The sequence below is a fragment of the Alligator mississippiensis genome, chromosome 4, assembly GCF_030867095.1.
Source record: "Alligator mississippiensis isolate rAllMis1 chromosome 4, rAllMis1, whole genome shotgun sequence".
Classification (NCBI taxonomy): Eukaryota; Metazoa; Chordata; order Crocodylia; family Alligatoridae; genus Alligator; species Alligator mississippiensis.
The window spans coordinates 135032096-135053029 of record NC_081827.1 but is presented as its reverse complement, the minus strand read 5'-3'; the positions used below and the strand labels follow the sequence as shown (position 1 = coordinate 135053029).

At 40.9% G+C, this 20934-nt stretch overlaps 1 protein-coding gene across 2 annotated transcripts in view; it reads right to left on the bottom strand.

The window, feature by feature from the left end:
* Positions 1 to 20934, bottom strand: part of ATXN10 (ataxin 10) — a 240740-nt gene that overhangs the window by 103222 nt on the left and 116584 nt on the right. For both annotated transcript variants that reach the window (XM_006267426.4, XM_019482264.2), the window contains exons 8-9: positions 16469 to 16577; positions 11946 to 12115 (exon numbers count right to left, since the gene is read on the bottom strand). In XM_006267426.4, coding sequence (XP_006267488.1) covers positions 11946 to 12115; positions 16469 to 16577 — 279 coding nt within the window. The remainder of the gene's footprint in view (positions 1 to 11945; positions 12116 to 16468; positions 16578 to 20934) is intronic.

Below are 20934 nucleotides of genomic sequence, written 5' to 3'. Positions count from 1 at the left end.
AGCTCCTGGCCTGGGCCAGAGCAGGCTTCTGCCTGTCTTGGCCACCCAAACACTAAACATCAGGTCAGTTTGTTACTGGTTCAAGCTACACAGCTTAGAAAAACCTGCGAGGATTGAACTGACTGTCTCAGACATTTTGAATCTCTGTACTTAGCCACGGAGACAAGCAACATGCACTTCCTTATTCAAACCTTACCTTACCCTTATCTTTCTTTATTTGTGACTTCTTTGGAGTGGTGATCACTTGTGCTGGGTTTGTCCAAACGTGCATGACTTGCACTAATAAAATAAAGCAACAACATAAAAACTGACAGGTTCCAATTTGAATGTCAGAAAGGACATTAGGATCACCAAGTCGGACCTGCTGCAAGACACATACTAAAGCATCTCACCTAGGAGTTTCTGCATCAAGGTTGGCTATAAAACTAGGAATTAGTTTAAATTGGCTAGAAACCAGGAAAGCAAGGAGGCTACAAATTCAAGGATCATATAAAAGTTATCCCATTCGTTCCTGCCAGGTCTTGGTGTCAAATCAATATCATTTCCTGATCAGTTACATTACCAGCTGATGAAAGATTCTATCAAATCACAAGTATCTACTGCATAAGCAAACATGAATGCAAATCACTGTGATGTATGTGCTGCTTTCTTAGCAATACATGTACTGGGGGCTCCACAGTGTTGGTTTTTTTTTGCTTCGAGTCCGTTTACTATGTCAATGAAACAGCTCAGCCAAATTCTTTAACTGGAGGGACACCTACTGCTGTACCATCCTGCAATGGAAATACACTGCACAGGTTCAGTTAAAAAGAGGGAGAAGGAAGAACTCGAAAGTTAGATTATGACAAATGCCAAGTACAACACTTAAGTAATGTCTTCCTGCTTTAATATTTTTTAAAATGCAGTATTTGTTTAGCAACTGTTAAACATGCTCCATGCAAAAAAAAAAAAAAATTAACAATGCCTGTTTCCTCTTCCTTCCCTTCACCCTTACAATAAATTACTGGACTAACTTCCTAAAAATGGCTTAAGGACACAAAGCATTGAAGTCCCACCATCTGTGTAATTAAGGTGAATACACTTTATAGGTTCTCTCATGCCTCCAATACTGGATTTTAACTCTACATTTAACACCATTGCACTGACATGCTAACCTAGTTAAATTACTAGTGCTCTGGAGAATACCTGGTATGTGACAGGCCAAATGGAGCCTTGGTAGTCTGTGCTGAGAGAGCAGTAACACACAGCTGCACTGCCTCCAAGAGCAGCACAGAGGAGAAATTGTACCCCAGTACTGCAGATGCTCAAAGAGCAACATGTCCATGCCCACTCACTCCTTGCTTCAGGGCAGGTAGCCTTCTAGTACTTGCTCCTGTTAGCTGCAGATTATGCTGGCAAGGGCAGAACAAGGTCCTATTAAGTTGTTCATGGAAGGAGAAAGAAGAAGCAAGGACGAGCACCTTGATTAAAAAGGACCAGGGAACTCATATAGGAAAGGATTAATTTTCCTTTTATTATGCTATAAATAGGCATGATCTAGGCCCAAAAGGCTATGTTTTAGGGGATTTCCCCTCCTCACCAATAGTGCCAAATGCTCAAATTAGAAACAGGACTTCCTTCTGTTTGGTGTAAAAAAGGAACATATTGCTGCTGAAACCCAGAAATTATGATTCACATTAAATGTAAATGAGTGCATTGCAGAACTGCCCCCTTCCTCTCTCTACACTATTTCACCACTATTTGCAGGTTAAATTTTTAAACACTGCCACACAGGCTTATCAAGTCACTAGGTTTAAACTTCAGGAACCTCATTTACTTGAGATGAAGTATTTTGTACCTCTGGCTTATGATGGATTTGAAATGAAATTTCAGCAGAACAAGATAAGACTTCACAAGTACTGATGCAGTAGGTGCTTGTTTGAAACAAGTTTGCCTTTTCTAGTATGGTAACTTTGATCCTCTTAATTGCTTTTGCTGCTGCAAGCAAAAAAACATATGCTATAAGATCAAACTTACGTTGGAGATGTGATGGACAGGCTCCACAGCTATTTGTTTGTGGGGTAGTATTGAATTATTTTCCACTATTTGAAACAGAGGCCTCTCCATTTACTTATATGACCAAAGGAATGAAGTCTGAGGATTTATAAAGGCTTCACAAGACCTCTGAAACTGGGGGAAGGGCACGGAAGAGAGGCTCAGGTTTACTATTAGTATGTCCAAATACTCAGAGAGAAAATGCAGGTATCCAACCTGAAACACGGCTTTGAGCTCACTAATAAGTAAAAATTAAAAACAGGAAAGAAAATAATGACAGAAGAGATGCTCATGAGCAGCAGATCAGGACAATAGCAATTCAGCTAGAGAAGTAGCCCACTTTTCTCAAAGCCTCCAAATTCCTAATATGTGAATGACAGAAAAAGAAACTAGGTTTAGCATGCACAGGGCAGAGCCATGTTTTTATCTTGAGTCTCCAAAATGGAACCATTTCTGATGTGCTATGTTCCCTCTGGGTCCCAGGGAAACCAAAAAAAAACAACTTGCAAGTGGGCAGTACCATATTGCAATGAGAGCACTGATGTGCTATGCGTTTACAATTGATAACAAACAGCATCATCTAAAGGCAGAAATTCAGTACTGCAGATTCCAACTGAATAAAATTGCAATGCCAGACTGTTGTTTGTATGATGTCCTTATTTTCCTTCTCCCTACTTTCTCCCAGTCTCTTTCTAATCAGTAGATACTGCTAGTATTCCCTCACTTCCTTCTGGCTTAGTTTTAGCAAATATGTATTACTCATCATTTGGGGGGGGGGGGGGTAGAGTTTAGGACTGTTACTGCACTGTAGACTGGTTGAAGGAAACTACAGAGAACTCAAATTCCATTAAAACTGCCCCTTGGCATGGGTATATTAGGGTAAGACTGTCTAGGATTTAGAGCTCAAGAGACTAGGCAATAAGCTAATTAATGAGCAAGTAGGAGCTGGATACCCTGATCCCACTGACACTGATTGGGATCTGGGTACTTCACTTCCCTAAAAACTCTTGACAATCCCAGCTTATTTGAATGTTATTAAGATTCTGTTGTGATGTGGGATTGTGAATACCTGAATTTGTTTTACATGTTCTGTGATTTAAATCCAACTGTTTTCTCAACAACATGTTAAAGACCATTATATTTTAAGCAAACTTCCATTCCAACTTGTTTCCTTTACCACTTCCTCAGACTCAGGAGTATCTCTCTATAGCCCACATAATGGACAAAACAATTAAGAGCAAGATTGAGACTCCTGATTTAGGAATTTTGAGGTATAGAAGGTTATTGAGCTATGAGCAGTAATGGAGTTTTTCTGAGGGATAATGATTATTGATCTGCAAGTGTATTGATTCTAATGTTGAATGTATTGGGGAGCTACAGAAATTAAATTTTTCAGATTTAAATTTGAAGAAGGAAGAAACAGTTTGGTTCTGTATACATCTTTGCGTCAGCCCCACAGTATTTTTCAGCTTGGTGTGTGAAGACAATCAGGTGTGAGGTCATGCGTCCTAATGCCCAAAACAGGGCCTTAGTGATGTTCACTGTGTGATGTTAGATAAGCCACTTAACCCTTCTGTATGCCCAGATTATTCATTAGTTAACAAGAGGTGTGATGTTAACTCAGAACTTTACAAAGAAATCTGACTTTAAGTTAAAATTATTTAGCTCCATTTAGTTGCGTATGTGCTTCTCCATGAAAATTACACCAACACAAAATGTTCTTGGCCTGATTGGCAGGGGTGCACAACTCCTGCCGAAGACACAGGCCATAGATACGTTAGAGATATTATTAAAAGTAGCCTCCTTTTGAAGCTCCTATTACAATGTGAAAAATAGATCCAGAAGATTTATTGTGTCCCCTTCTTTTTATAATCATCTGCTTAAACTCTTAGCCAGTATTACTGGTTGCTTGGGGCAGGACCACCATACATGGAGGAATGTTTTTTGGGGGTTTTTTGAGCACATACTCTCCAGCACAGATCTGAGACGGCGCTTCAGATTCTTTTCAGTTTTATGGAGTCAGATACCATTGATTATAAATTTTCCATTACTGTAACAGAGAATTTCATTAATTTTCCATGTTTTCCATAGTTCTAACCTCAGTATGAACCTCTATTTTTCCCTATCGTTTCCCAACCACCATTCCACCCACCCGCGTCTAAAAACTGCATCAGACTTTACAATGGGCTGATCTTATAAGACTGTGTGTGTAGTTTGGATAGGATCCTTTTTAAACATACCTAACTTTCTCTTCCTTTTCATTTGTGGGTGCTCAGATGTTTGTTATAATAATTGTGCATGAACCACAGTATAGATCATCTTTTTATCTCTGTTTTCTTGGGTTAAGTATAATAGTTTTGGCCACCTAGAGTTACTAAAGTTTCTAGCCTTGTACTTTACAAAACTTTAGGTATCTTTATAAATCTAGGTGCAAGCAAAAGAGGAATGAACAATTTCTTTTGTCTAATTTTAGGGTTTGAACATCCCCAAAAATAACCAGTTAGCTGAGATATTATCAAGGAAAATCAACTAAAATATGGTTGAAGTAAATACATTTACATAATAAAGCAGGGACAGGGACATGGACAAGCAGACTTTTCAAGGTTTCTTCCAGCCCTATTTTCTCCGATTTTCATGGGAGGATGAGACAAGACTCAGTTGTTTTTACAATGGCTTTAGGATATTATATACCTAGACTTCCAAAAGACTTTTGATTTAGTATCCCATGATATTCTTGTGGAAAAATTGGAAAATAGCGGGCTTAACTGCTCAACAGTTCAGTGGGTGGAAAGCTGGCTGCATGGTAGGACCCAGAGAGTTCTTACGAATGGATCTGTGTTGTCCTGGCAAGAAGTGGCCAGTAGTGTCCCTGAGGGGTCCGTGCTTGGACCAGTGCTTTTCAACACCTTTATCAATGTATTGGATGTGGGGGTGAAAAGCTCACTGGCCAAGTTCGCGGGTGACACCACATTATGGAAGAGTGTGGTCATGCCAAAAGATAGGTTGCAGATACAGGTGGACTTGGACAGGCTGGAGAGCTGGGCAGACTGGAACCAGATGAAGTTCAACACTCAGAACTGTAAGATGCTCCATCTGGGGGGCAAACAATCCCCAACATACCTACAGGCTTGGTGGTGACAATTTGACTTGCATCACGGCCGAAAGGGACCTAGACGTAGTGATTTACCATCTCATGGACATGAACTGGCAGTGCGATGCTATGGCCAGCAGGCCAAACAGCATGCTGACATGCATTAACGGTTGTATCCCATGCAAAACTAAGGAAGTGATACTCCCACTGTACTCCACACTGGTGAGACCACAGCTGAAGTACTGCATCCAGTTCTGGATGCCGCACTTCAACAAGGACATGGAAAAACTTGAGAGGGTCCAGAGAAGAGCCACCCATATGATCAGGGACTTGCAAGACAAGCCATACAAGGAGAGGCTGAGGGACTTGGGCCTCTTCAGCCTATAGAAGAGAAGGCTGAGAGAGGACTTGGTAGCAGCTTACCACTACAACAGGGGAGTACATCAAGAACTTGGTGAACAGCTGTTCACCAGGGTACCCCTGGGGAATACGAGAAGCAATAGATACAAACTCCTGAAAGGCCGCTTCAAGCTCAATTCCAGGACAACTCCTTCACAGTTAGGCTGTCCAGTCTGTGGAATAAACTCCCTCCAGTGGTGGTACAGTCACCTACCCTGGAAATCTTCAAAAGGAGACTGGACAGTCACCTCGCTGGGGTCACTTGACCCCAGTTGTCTTTTCCTGCCTAGTGCAGGGGGGCTGGACCCAATGACCTACAAGGTCCCTTCCAACCCCTAGCAATCTATGAGTTTATGAATATTGGGAAGGTTTCTTTTTCTGTCAAAAGTGCTAGTGTTAGTGTTATAGCTCATTTGTGGTATAGTTATTAAAGCCTTTCTGTCATTAATCAAACAAGGTATCGTGTCAATCCATAACTGTAGTAGGTTCAAATCCCGCTTTTGACTGCAACAATACTAGCATATGTCAAACAAGCATGGAAACATGTTTGTACCTAGAACTTAAAAATACCAAAAGCAAGAATGATGTGCCACATACTCTGCAGAGAAGAAAGTTATGGTAACAGACACTTGCCTCTAAGGCAGTCACTTAAAAACATGCATCTCTATGTTTAAAACTTTGTTTTATTAAGCTGAAAACTGATGATGATTAGAGCTGACTTGCATAAAATTACATTTTTTTAAATGAATATATTTTAGCAAAGAAATAACATGAACAACATATAGGACTCCAGGTATTCAAACTGTGAGAAAAGCTTCAGTCAGAACTCCTATATTTTACATACCTCTGGACAGATAAATAAAAGAGATGGAAAATTAGCTATCATCTCATTCTTTAAAGAATGTCCCTCCAAAGAGACAGGTCAATTTAGATAAAGATTGTTCCATCATGTACATGTTGCAATTTTGAACACTGGTATTTAGAGAGGCCATCTAGCACCTTCCATCAATATCAAAGTAATTTAAGAGAGAAAGTTCAAATCAGGACACCTAGGAATTTCTAGCAAAAAGCAAAAACTTAACTCAGTCATTCTTTTTTGTGATATTAAGCAAAAGCTACAATAAAGCTAAAAGCTAACTTTCTACTGAAAAGGAGCCAAAAGTAGGGAAAAATAATTTATTGCTTATTATTGACAATCTGGTTGTGCCTAAAGGCCTCCAGCCAGATTCCCTTGCCTTAGGCACCATTTACACACACAAAACAAAATCAGTCCCAGCCTCAGATTACATGCATATCATTGCAAGTTCTACCACGTTTCCCCTTCACACAAGCTCCCACACCTCCAATAATCAGTCATATGTGTTCAAGCTCAAAAGAATTCTCCTCCATTCTTCTCCTCCTGTAGGGCAACACAGACTCCTTCTGAGAGGTACAAAAGACACCAAACAAAACAAAATCCAAACTAAAATCCATAGTCTCTCTCTCTCTCTTTTTGTAGGAAAGTCCCATGCTTGTCCCCACGACTGCCACAGTTAGGCTGTCTCAGATATAGCAGTTCTTGGCTGCTCTTTCCTTCAGCAGGCAGCTGAGGGTGGGGAATATACAGGCCTAATTAGGTCCTTATGAAGGGCTGAATTTTTCCCTACTAGTCCTGATTAACAAGTGACAATCCATATTCACATCAGGTGTATTTGGCAAAACAGCAACCATAATTAATGCTGTGCTCTGCAGGCATACTTTATAGTGACCAGACCTATACATTTTGTCCAATGCTTCCCTTGCTATACCAATCAACCTAGCTTCACAAAAAAAAAAAAATATATATAAATGGAGTGACTCAGCTGCAAACAACCAACTTTAACAGCATCTCATTTTACAGCTTAAACCCTTGGGTTTTTCCTATATCTTATCACAACTGCAAAAAAATAAAACTATGAGAAAGAAAGAGACATAAACAATACATTCCTAATGCTAACAAAGACCAAGCCAAGAATGTTTCCATCAAGATTATAGCATAGGGTTAACACTATATACACGTTTTGAAAGCTAAACAATAGTTTTTAATACAAATACAGAGGCAGTATTTTTTTTCCCACTCATGAGTTTCGCCCCCATATTTCCCACCATTTCCCACAAATCACCTTCTTAATCCTGTCTACTAGCTATCCACATGGCAGGTGTGTGCATGGTGTGGGAGGGGAGATTAGGGGGAGACAGCAATAAAAAAGAGAAGGATATTTGTTTTGCAAAGCCATTACCTCTCATCTCTAGCCTGCATGCTGCACTGACTCTGCCCCTGTGTTCCTCAGATATACAGTCCTTGACTTACAATGTTTTGCATTACAACATTTCACATTTACATTTATAAACTGACACCGTTTCAACTTTATGACATCAGTTTCAATTTTACAATGCTTGATCCAATGCAATGTGACGCCAGCGAACAAGTTCGCTGCATCGCTCATCTCCCTGGAGAACATGTCCAAACTTCCTTGAACACTTTCTTTAAGAAAGCAGACAAGACTCCAGAAAAACCTGCAGCCAAGACTCCCGAGAAGACTCCAGCCAAGAACCCTCCAAAAAGTCCAACCAAGAGCCTTTAAAAAAGTTCAGCAAAATCACCTCAAAGAAGTCCTTCCAAATCAATATGATTACTATTTACAATATAAATACATTAACGTAGCTATATTACTCATCTATAATTGATCAAGTACAAAATTCTGGGGTATTTTTAGTGAAAATAGGGTATTGGGCCTTGGTTCAGGAACCAATCCCCCGTTTATAACATTATTTCTTATGAGAAAATTGTTCTGAGTTACAAGGTTTCGACCTAAGACGGGGTTTTCAGGAACTAATTTTGTCGCAAGTCTGAGGACTGCCTGTATTCTACATAAAATATAGGGCCAGCACAAAGTTCAGCTCCACAGCCTGCTCTTCTGGCAGTAAAACCATGGAGCGCATCCAGATGAGTGCACACATGTAGTTTGTGGCACCTCAAAGCTGTCTGAGGTGCCACAAACCGCATGCAGCACATATGCACCTATTTTCCACACTGCCAATTTACAGTGTGGTGCCAAAATTTAACGCTGGGAGACCCCAGAATCAAAAAAAGCAGCACCAAAAGAAGCCCAAAACGAAACAAAAAAAAAAAATGGTGCGGTGCACATGGCAGGAGTGTACACTGCCAGAAATGGAGTCTGGCCATCCAAAGCCATGCTCTGGCTGCCAGCCAGAATCCATGCAGCTGAACCAGCACCACTGCTGCCCTAGGAGGCCCCACAACCCCAGGTAGGACTGCTGGGGCCAGTTCAGGTGCTGGCCCCAGTCCTCCTACTCCACCCAGGACAATTTGATGCGTATGTGCAGGGGCATGCCCTGGGACACAAAGCAGAGGCACAAATGTGCTGTTGCTATTTGTGCCACAGCAAACATATGCCCCTGCATGTGTGCACTTGTTTGGACATGCCTATGGTTGTCCATGCACAGGGCTTAAAGCATGCCACCATTTAACTCAGAATGCCTGTGGTCACCAATGTTTTAAGAACAAGTCACACAGATCACCTTTGAGCATAACTAAATATTGTGGTAAATATCAGTGGACTTCTGAAGCCCTTTATATGCAACTATTTTTAGGCATTGCTGCCATGGGAAGAGTTGTGTGGGGACTAGCAGTAATGAGGACTGTTAGAGACAAAGAGCAAAGTGTAGAAGAAACTTTCTTAAGGAGAATCTTAAAGTGTTAACAGTAGCAATACAGAGCTGCTTAGGAGTCCTGACCAGGACAATATGTTGAGCAGAGCACAAAAACGTACTGAAGTCACTGTCCCCACTGTGCTAACAAAGTTATACTAACAAGTTAACCCAAACACAATTAGTGAAGGCAGAGCTCTTTCTGGAATACTGATCAAAGATATTTGTCTGAGATATCAACAGAAGCTGCATTGTATGAAATGGTCTTCACTTTGATATAAGAAACAGTGTTGTGTAAGTCTGCAACTAGCTAGCCCTCTCCTCTCAGTTGTAATAAGATAAGCATTATGAAACAATGTTTAAAGAGAGGTCTGTCAGTCTAGCATATAATTCTGTTTTCATCCAATCCTAGCTCCAGTGTTGGCAGTTTTAAACTACTCCTTGAAGTCTCAGTAGTTCACTTTCCCCATGTGTGCAGTTGGATAGTATTTACTTATATACCCTTGTTAGGAAGTTAAGCAGTTAATGCTTGTGAAGTGCTTGAAAGATGAGAAGTGCCATTATTAGCACCAATTTAAAATAAGCAAGTATACATGTAAATGCCTGCTGGAAATCAGGCTATGGACATCTCTGGAGTTTTCAGGGGGCACAAAAATAGGGTCTTAGGATCATGAACAAGAAGCTTTAAAATAGTTTAGAATGGGGTTTTCAATAAAGTTTAAAGGTGACATACATGCCAAGTCCCTACTGGCAACAATAGGAATTGTGTGCCCAATACTTCTGGGTATGTTTGAATAAAATATAATGATAAGTTTGCAGCAAAACAAAGTTTTAAAAAAAGGACTCTTATGAGTGAAATACTCCTCATTTATCATCTGAGTACAATCTGGTACATATATGACCAGAGACAAAAGCAAAGCAACAAAAATATCTGTACTAAATATTCAGACATTAAATCTTTTACCATACAGACTCAGATAAAAAGAAAAAAAAGGTAAAAGGACTAACCATACATGCCTTACAATAGTGAAAGGCCATTCTTCCCACCCAACCCCAGAAACAGATCTGATCTCACATTAATACAAAAGAGAATACTATCCCTTGTAAAATGAAGGAATCAAAGAAAGAAATGGCAGCATCTTAGAAGCACTGATTTTGTGTCCCAGCAATGTGGAATTACTCAAAATTAATTCCCTGCACATAGCTTGGAACAGCAGCAATCAATATTACCTCTGGTACTTTTGGTTTCTGGTGACATGGGCCCAATCTGGATACCTGAGATGGAAGTAAAATTCTGTATATCCCAGCATAAGTCCTCCAAGTCATCCATTCTATTATTCTTTTAATTTTTTTCTGTGGACATTTCTTTCCTTTACGTTGGTAGTGTCGAAGTAATGTAGTAGCTATGACAGTCCAGGAAATAAGCAGAGGCAGGAATTTTTTTTGCGGGTGATATCTTTTATTGGACTCACTACATGGTTGGGATAGATTTAGACCAAAAGCATACTGTGATACCCAAAAGTCTGTCTAAATCTATCCCAATGATGCAGTGGGTCCAATAAAATGTAATACCCACAAAAAAAACCCAAAAAAATTTTCTGTTAAGTTGCCACCTGTCCTGGAATGTAAACCTCCAGCCATCACGAGCCAGAAACACAGCTGTTGTAACACCTACCCTTTAGCACAGGGGTGTTCAAACTGTGGCACACATGCTACAAATGCCACCAGCAGTCACTGTGTTTAGATCAGGGAGGAAGTGAAAAGTAGAGTGGCATTCATGGAGGGGGTGTGGCTTAACTTGATACACTTGAACTTAACTTACTGCACACATGCCATGAATGTTCTAGGGGGAAAGGGGGACAGATAAAAGGACTAGATAGAAAGCATTCGTTCATAAAATATAAAGTTTCTGTAGCACTTATGAACTGAAAAAAATCTTTGATGAAAGAACTAGAGAAGTATTAGAAAGCTGCAATTTGTCAAAGCCTTCATGACAGTCTATGATGCTGTTTAGACTAACTGAGAAAAAGCTACCCAGTTGATCTCTCACAAAACTGAATACTACCAGTGAATCATAACACACATAGGAGCCCTTTGATTAACTTGCCTTATAGCGAAATCTGTCAGATTCTGGTAAGGCTTTACTACATAACACATTTAAGGGTTAAAGCACTTTTTGTGAAAGGTTGGCCTATCTCAGACAGAAAAGCAGTCAAGTCTGGAGCAAAACCACATCTTATTGAAAACTTAGCAGAGAGAGATGAGACTCTACTAAGAGAAAGGGTATGGCAGAACTAGGCTTGTACCTCAAAAGCAGAAGAGAATTATGGGGGGGTAGGAGGTGAATGACCCACAATACAAAGACTGACTGAAAAATTAAACAACAGTCCCCTCCCCAAGCCAGATTGGGGTTTATCTTCTTTTTCAGTAACTGTAATCTGGTGTGGAGGGGGAAAAGGAGAAAGGAACCTGAGTTTGTTGACTGTTGGGGAGAGATAGCAAGGTAAAATTAAAATATTCATGATAACTACTTTTGTTATTGATGAATATATTTATATTATGATAACAACATATGTATCTTTTGGGTGACATAATTCTGAAGTAATGCAGCAAAATTACTTCCTCTATTTCCAGCACTAATAGATCAGTTATATTAATGACTAACAAATATAGTTCATCTCAAATGTGCATATCTGATTACATGCAAGACTTGCATGGAAAACTATCATACCTTGTCTTGGTTTTCTTTATTCTTGTAACATAAATTTCCAATCAAGCGAATGAGGTGAGATTTAAAACCAACAGCCGGATGGGAAATTTCTCCCTCCCCTGTCACAGAATGAGTGGCAGTGAAGACATTTGTAGCTTGCTTCCCAGCAAGGTGAGTTAACCGCAAAGTATCTGCATAAGAAAGAAAACATACATTTGAATATATTTCCAGGTTCAAACCATCATAGATCTTGATAAGCTTGGTGCTTTGATCAGCTTGCTTTTTTTGCTTTTATTTTTTTTGGAACATCAACAACATACACCAAATGAAATAAATTCCAGATATTCAAGAATGTGTTGGACCTCAGTCTGTCAATTCCACTCTGCTTCTTAATTTAAGTACCAGTGTAAGATACAAAACAGTCCTGAAATCAGGAGGATGTTTCTCTCTTATTTATTTTTAGGTTGAGTTCAATTTTCTGCACTCCCATCTCCGAAGCCAAACCCCTAAATTACTAATGACTCTCACACTCTTATTGATACTGTCCCTCACTTGTGCTCATTTTTTCTCCATTTTAGAAGAACTGAACTTTCTGAAATGTTTGTTTTGCCTCCCTTCATTCTGTACCCTACAATACACAAGCCTTCAGAACAGTTCAAAAAAGGACAAGGAAAGAGTGGAACATTCAAGTCTAAGGGAATTATGCTTCTGAAAAATCCCACCAATGGGAAATATTTTTAACCTTTAAATTGCAGCAGTACCTAGCGAGATGCACATATTAAACAATGATTCTCTTTGTCCCAAGAGTTTACAATCTCTCTAACAATCCCCAGAGATATTTTCCTAAAATGCAACATACAGGCACAGAATATGTTTGCAGAATATTCGCAAAAGCATAAAACAAAAATAGGTTGCAGCAATGAATCTCCCTGGAAAAAGTCTGGCCCTCCTTCTACTCAAAGTGTGGCTACATTTCTGGTACAAAAGGTTCAGTATGATTTGGGTTGAAATTAAAATAAAAAAAACAAAAACAAAAAACTACAGGCCACAAATTTTTTTCCATCCCAAACAGCTGACTTAGAAGGTGGGAAGATCTCTGAAGCTTTGGTGGACTAATTTTTTGAAAGCTTTTAAAATGTTCTACTATATGTGGCAAAGTGGGACCCCCGGACTAGCCACAGTGCTAGTTTCCCCACCTGCCTCAGCACATGCCGCCCACCTGTCTCTTCTGCCATGCCTTGATGGAATATAATTGAGGTGGTTAATTAAACGGGAGGCTGCCCATTCTTGCCCTGATGCCAGGGGGCGCTATCTGCGGCTCTGTTCCTCCCCTACACCGTAGACCAAGCTTCGCAGATGGCATCCAGATTACAATGCTCCCAGATTACAGCCAGACCAAGCTTAGGCCTCATTGTCAGGCCTCAGATGCACACACATTCATACCCACCTCCTTTCACTAGGGCCCGTCACACTCCACCCCCTTGCACAGGGTCAATTCTATACCCTCACCCACACACATACTGGGCTCCTAGCCCTCTGGGTTTCCCCACCTTCGCTGGGGTTCCACATCTCTGCCCCTCACTAGAGCTCCACATTTCCACCCCCTCACTGGGGCTGCCCCCTCCCTGGGGCTCCATCTCCTCGGGGTCTTGTACCCCAAATGGGTTCAGGTGGCCGCAGCCGTGCCTGCCCCCCCCCTCGCTCCTTGGGGTCTTGCACCACACAGGGCTCAGATGACTGCAGCCATGCCTGGCCCCCCTCTCACTCCTCAGGGTCTTGCCCCACAGAGAGATCAGGTGGCCACGGCCATACCTCGCCCCAACTACCTCTGATGTTTAATGACCCACCCCGAAGGAGGGGGCTGGAGTTAAGGTGCTCTGACCCACCTTTCACCGGGGTGGTAACTGGCCTGGCATTTCCTGGGGGTCCCACACCACTGGGAGCCCCACCAGGCCACCCACTCCCAGCAGGGTGCAGTTTTAGGTCATGCCCAGGACCAGGAGCCTCCTGACCACCCCCTTAAGCTCCTGCCCTTACCTCCAGATGTTGCATGCAGCCTTGCAGCCAGGCAATGTTTCTGACTGGTCTGCCAGAAGGGAACTGCTCTGTTTATATAGGAGGCCAGAGATCTAAAATGGCCACCACAATCAAGCACCTGCTGGCTGCTTGGCTCAGCCCTTAAAGTGGCAGGCACCAACAGTGCCCTGCCAAACCATAGAATTTAATGGCTTCATGTATGCAGAGGAAGGATGGCCACCTCAAGTCAGCAGGTCATTTTGAATTAGGCAGAACTTTGGGATTGGGGGGAAGGAATCACCTACTTTAGGGAAAGATGGCAGTTATTTAAAGCTTGAGCCCCACAAATAATGCCAAGACAGCCAACCATTCTGTTTGGCCTCAAACTTGTTTACCAATTTTAAATTAATTAAAATTGTCTCCCTGCTCTTAGCTTGTTTTCTAGACCTGCTGTGTTTCTTCTCTCTCTCACATATCTCAGCATTCTCCAAACACTAACACATATGGGAGAGTTCCAGTAACTTTCCTGTGCTTGATCCTATACTTAAAGGGAAGGAAACATACTGCCTTTACAGAAAGGGAACAAGAGCCAATGAATGAGGGGGAAAGCCTCCCCAGTTCACTACAAGGAAGCAAAGGCAATGATCAATGTTTCTTAAAGAAAGAGAGATGCAGGAAGAGAAGCAGCCTTGGCAGCCACCATGCATGGCAGGATTCTACTGTTTCAAGGTTTAGAAATGGCATGTGGCAGCTGTCTCCTAGGAAACCTTTTTCTCTGACTCGAAAAAAAAAGTGCTTCCATCTACTATGCCCCACATGCCACTGAATGAACCCCACTAGCCTAGTCAGACATTCAGTCAAAACAGCCATCTCTCCTGGAGTACTACTAAGCTCCAAATAAATGATGTGCATTAGCTATCTGGGCTCTGAACATACTGCCTTGAAAATTACAACAGATCTAATGGAAATCAATCAGTAACATTAATGCATGACTTAGTCCTGTGCTTAAATGCAACTGGTAGGAAAAAAGGCAGGCAAGGTTCTTTGAGTAGATGTGATATCTATGTCCTCAGACCAACACAGCTATAACCAAAAGCCCAGCAACACTGGTAGGAAAAAAAAAAAAAAAAATCTTGATTGTAACTTTGTATTGAATTTAAAAGCTTTTTCTGATCCTTTCTAAACTTTAACTCTTCTGTAACCTGGATTAATTTGAATACAAAGCCATTTGCAATATGTTACCTAAGGGTAACAAGATTTATTTTCATAATCTGGTGACGCTTGTTCCCCATCATCCCAAACCTTAGATATGTTCTTACTTTAAGATTTAACTACAAACAATGGTAGTGCTGTACACTGTTTGAGTCTTGCACACTTAAGCTAATCCTGCAACAACCAAATGACTTTTGCTGCGTGCATGTAGACCAATATAGAATCAATGAGAGATGCTTTTTTTCCTATCAGCTTGAAATGTCTGCAAACTATAAAGGGTCATACATGGTTAGTTCTAGCCTGCACCTGTGTTCAGTTAGATTGGAGACAGCTATGCAGAAAAGTCAACCTGAGCACAGTCAGTGGGAAGAGTCCTGGAATATAAATTGGTAAAACTGATGGAATGATCTTTAATTCCTCAGAATTCTCCTTCTGTGCCTTTGTTAAGACGACGACTCACATAGATATTTTGTGATTTTTCAAGATGTTAAGTGCATCTTAGCATGAGTCCCCTCCTTTGTGGAAGTGGTAACAAACTTTCGAGCTTTGCTAAAAATTAGCTGAAGACAAGTGAAGGTGTACAGTGAAACAGATCTGCTTTAGATGTCTTTTTGGTAGGCCTCTGTATATATCAATTGAGTCATATAAGCTTCCAAAGTCAGTGCAAAATGTTCAATAAAATATTTCTTACATTAACATCAGAGCTTTATAGGCTACATAGAACATCTATGTATAGCAACATGAAGTTCAACTAACTTTGGAAGGGCAAAAGTTACTATGTTCAGTTTTTTACTCTCCACCCTTACGGCAGTCTCTCCTGACTGGTTTAAGTTTTCTTTTAGAGTACAAGGCTTTTATTTTAATGATGAACTGATTACGGTAAATAGATTTAATTAATGAGTACCTTAGTGCTATATTCTATTTCAGCTTCCAAAATAAAGGCAGATGTAAGACAAGTCCAATTATTTTTTTTTTTTATTTTTAGAGGAACTTCTTCAACATACATTCAGACAGTGTAATAACATAGAAAACTGTCGTCTGTTACCTAATCATATAAATAGCACTGCAGAGAGGTGAATAAAGGCTCTTTGGGCAAAGAGAGGTAATGAGGTTCTGAGCCAGTAGAGCAGCAGAAAGTTCAGAGACAAATCAAATATTTGAAAATGTGGATTAATACAATGCTTTATTTATTTATTTATTTTATTAAAAGGTCAGAATCATAATTACCATCACTTGTGAAAAACATGTTTTCATGCTCAGCACTAGAGTTTTGAAGTCTGCCAGTAGTTAATAAAGCCTGTGGCTTTCCAACTCACCAACAGCTGTCTCAAGCAAACCAGGGCAAGTTTGCAGATGTTCTAGCTGTCTGTTGTTTGAAGTCATTTCACAGAGAACATCAAGGAGCCGAATTGTAACCAGTGCTTCCTGTAAAGGAAAGGCTACATTTCTGAACACAGAAGTACATGCAACATACTTTTGTTGATAAATCTGATTTTAAGGTCAGAAAGTTAATGGAAAACCATCAACTATCAAAAAAGGAAGGACCGGCACCAAGTCCACTTGTGTGCTATTCTTGCAAATTGTCAAAAGATATCTATACCTAACAAGACCCTCTTCCCCCAAACCCATAAACAACATATTAAAATTAAAAATTTCTTCCACAAAGCTAGTGACAAATGCAATGTTATCTCTTCTCTGAAGGATGATAGCTTAGGCAACGCACTGCCATAAAGGATAGAGTTTTAACAAAAAGTCAGTAAAATCTTTCAACAGTAGGAATACAGAAAATTACTAACTGAGAAAATTACTTCTGTGCAAATGTTTTCTTTCTTTGAGTTTATCCAATGCAAGTGTCCCACTTTAAAGACACAAACACCGCCTGGAAGACACCAATTTGTTATCCGCAGGTATCCTGTAAAGAAGTGTGCGGTCAAATGAACTTTGGCTGCAAGAATTTACATTATTCTTGGGTAAATATGATTTGGGATTACAGATGCAAAGTTTGGTTGGGTATGAAAGACAGAATCATATTTGCATATTATTGATTCAACCAGATAATTATTTCTTTGGCTAGGCTCTCAGTAGCCAAGTTGATCTTCTCTGGCACTACGAATTTAAAAAGTCATCATTTACAGAAAAAATAGAGCTTTATATTATTCTAGATGACAGGAAGTGAAGACAGGATTATGACTTCAACAAAACTGCATTTAAGTGACAGAATGGAAGGTACAACACCCCAGGACCAGCCCCTGGCAATACTAGGATACAAAAAAGAACTTTAGTAACATTTCTTCTCTTTACTTTCCTTCTTGCTGTAAGCAGAGGACAACTTGCTACTAGCTACATGGAGAATCAACAACAGCTTACTCAGTGTTCCCTACACAGCCCTGGCTGGGGAGAGGGATGTTACAGATATGCTGAGAGCCATTCCCCACTCTGTCATGCCCATCCAGAGGAAAGTAAATGAATAATCATCACCTACTTATACCTCGGGGCACGTATTCAAGGTCCATGAAGCCATTGCAAGGATAAGGGAATATTGCTGTATATCTTTATTTTCTTGTGTAGGTAGGGTTACCATATTTCCAGTTCCAAAAAAGAGGACACCTGTTGGGAGTGAGGTTTCCCCGCCACGACCTGATGCCCGCCCCCATGCCTGCTGCTGCCCATCACTCCCGACCTGCAGCTCCCTGGCCATATTGGTGCCCCTCACTCCTGAACCATAGTCCCTCACCCCCCAGGCTATGCTGGTACCCCTCAGTCCCAACCCACAGCCCTCTGCTCACCCCAGTCCTGCTGGAGGGGGCCCCCAGCTGTGCCCATCCTGACCAGGACAGAGCGTAGCAACACCAATTTGTGCAGAAGGCAGCACAATGAATCCAGCCCTGGAACAGGCAGGATAGATGCCCTTGACACCTCCCACCCTACGCTGGGGTTCCAGTGCCACGCTAGGTGGCCTGGGTATGGCACCCCTGGGCAGCAACTCCCAGGTGGCCAGGCCCCACGAACAACGGCAATGGCCTCAGTGCTGGCAACCTGGCCACAGAGCTCACTGCTGCTCCCCCACACCCTCCCCACACTCTCCCACCTTACCGCAGCCCCAGTGCCCAGGCAGCTTCCCCCAGTGCCAGCAGACACCAACCCCCTTAGCACACTCATCCCCTACACACACACACACACCCCTCCACAGCCCCCTGGACAGTCCCCTAGCCCTGACCCTCCCATATCCACCCCCCACAAATTTACCTACATCCAGCTGCTGGGGCTGCTCCCATGACCTGGCTTGGCTGCATGCCAGCCATGAGCATACATGCACGCAGATACACAAGAGTCCACTGCCTCCAAACCCCCTTCCCCCGCTCCCGCCAGTGGAGCAGAACAAAATCCCAGGCACTGGTTCAGATTTCAAAAAACCACCCAGAGGGAGATTAAAGGATCCAAAAGAGGATGTGTCCGGCAAAACCTAGATATATGGTAACTCTAGGCATAGGGTCAACATCACAATCTAGATCAAAATTACTCTATAAATCGCTTTTAACAGCAAAATAAATAAATCATAATCACAGAGAAAAAAAATGAACTACTGAACAATTAAGTAGCTCAGTGAGAAGAACTAATAGAGCACAATTGTATTTCAATGCTAGCAAAATATTTGGGGATTTTTTTTTCATCTCAAGCTCCCATTTTCCATTGTGACAAGGAAGCTTAAGTAAAAGACTTTCACTTACTGTGTTTAACATCTGTAAAGCTTAAATACTTCTTAAGAAAGAGGACAAATATATCTAGAGATACCTTTAAACATTATGACCAGCAAAATATTATTAAGACAACTGCTATTATTTGTGGAAATAGAATATATGGCAAACGTGTTCCTCAGGAATCTCTATGGCTGGAACTGTTACAGCTCTTATTCTAAAACACTTTCCCTACATCTATTGTTTCAGCAAAGACTTTTGGTACAATTTTGCTTGGCTAAGATCCAAATCACAGGGGTATACCTATGCATAAAGCAAAACTTTCCAAACAGTTTTAATGGTAGGCAGGTATGTTGCTACTGTCCCACCTATTTCACACCACATAACCAAAAAAGTAAAATTCAGACATTTAATAGATCTAAATTCTTCCCCCCCTCCCCTTTCCAAAAACAGAAACCAAACCAGAAGCCTAAACTTAGAATCCTAAATCTATATTTAATAAGGTGGCCTGATGATTTTCAAAACCACTGAGCATCCAGCAGCTCAAGAAAGGTGCTAGCTGCTCAACACATTGGAAAAATGGCTTTGTTCACTGTCCCTTATATATATCTTCCTAAAAACCTGTATTCCTGCCTTTCCTGTTTCTGGCCTTTTCCCATTTCACCATCTGGGTCAAGCCAATAGTGCCTGGAGCAGTGGTTCTTAGCCTGTGGTTCATGGATCCCTGAGGGGTCCACAAAAGATGACTACAATCAATCAAAAGTACATGAATACCCACACTTAGAATTCAAAGGGGTCTGTACCGCCATTTACATTTTTTTTTTTAGGGATCTGTAAATGAAAAAAGGTTGAAAACCATGGGCCTAGAGCAATACCTGATATTGGGAACAGCTTGATTATCAAATTTTATACAAGGTATACTTTAAACAACCCTTTAGCTTTGCATGAGTTAAAATGAAAGACCTCTTCTGCAAAAGCAAATCAGGAAATGATGGGGAGGGGAAAAAATATTTTCTAAAATTTGAGCAAACTCCATAAAAGAAACAAAAAAAACCAAACAAACCCAAATCTAAGCATGAAATGGGGCATGAATACTTTAGGGAAATCTGTTCCTCTTGGAAGTCATATGTAAGTACTAATGGAAGCAGAGCAATGCTAAAAAGGCAGGTTCATAATGCTAACATAGTCAATGTTAATAATGGCTATGGGGCAGCTGCTACAGCTGCCTTCTTTCACCCTCTGGCCATCTTTGAAGGGAAGGTACAAGATCTATGAAAGATATTCTTTGGAGGAAAACACTAAAATACAGGCAATCCTTGACATTCATGGGGGATATGTTTCCGTGATCCCTGCGAATGGCCAAATCTGGCGGCTGGGGTGGGGACCTGGCTCCAGAGGCGGCAGCAAACACCTCCTGAGGTGCTCCGGTAAGTGTTTAAAGTGTATTTAAAATATGGGTTCGACATTCGCGAGTGTTTGAAACCACAAATGCTGAACCTGCGAATCCTGAGGGTTTCCTGTAGATTCTTTGCAAGAACAATTCCATTATTTTCAATTGAAGATAGTTCAACACATGTCCAAAAACATTAATACTCAGATAATCAACAAAAATACTGATTGAGATGGTTGAATATTTGTTGAGTATTCCCTGTAAACAAGAAAGTGCATTGTTTATGGATTTTTTTTTTTGGTTAGTGCTTTTCTTTACCCATGGTAACAGTAGTTTTCAGCTGATCTGACCAATATTCTCAATCATTTGTGAATATAATTTCAGAGCCATAATACCTTTTTCTCCAAATATTAGTGAAGTTAAAACATAATGTGGATATAACAACTATTTGTTTTTAGCCAAGAAGGATTTTAGAGCTCTGTAAGGAAAGCTGAGAACAGCATTGGGAATACTGCTGTACCAGTACCTTAGAGTTGGACACAGATTTTGTCCTGTTTGAAACAAGCACAGAACACAGGAAAATAACTGTAGAATACAAAACTGCTGAAAGTGTCTCAGTATGTTTCTCTTTAATGTCAGATTACTATCTTTTCTTGGAGTAGTCAATTAAGTTCTTTAACAGACTATGAAGCTAGGT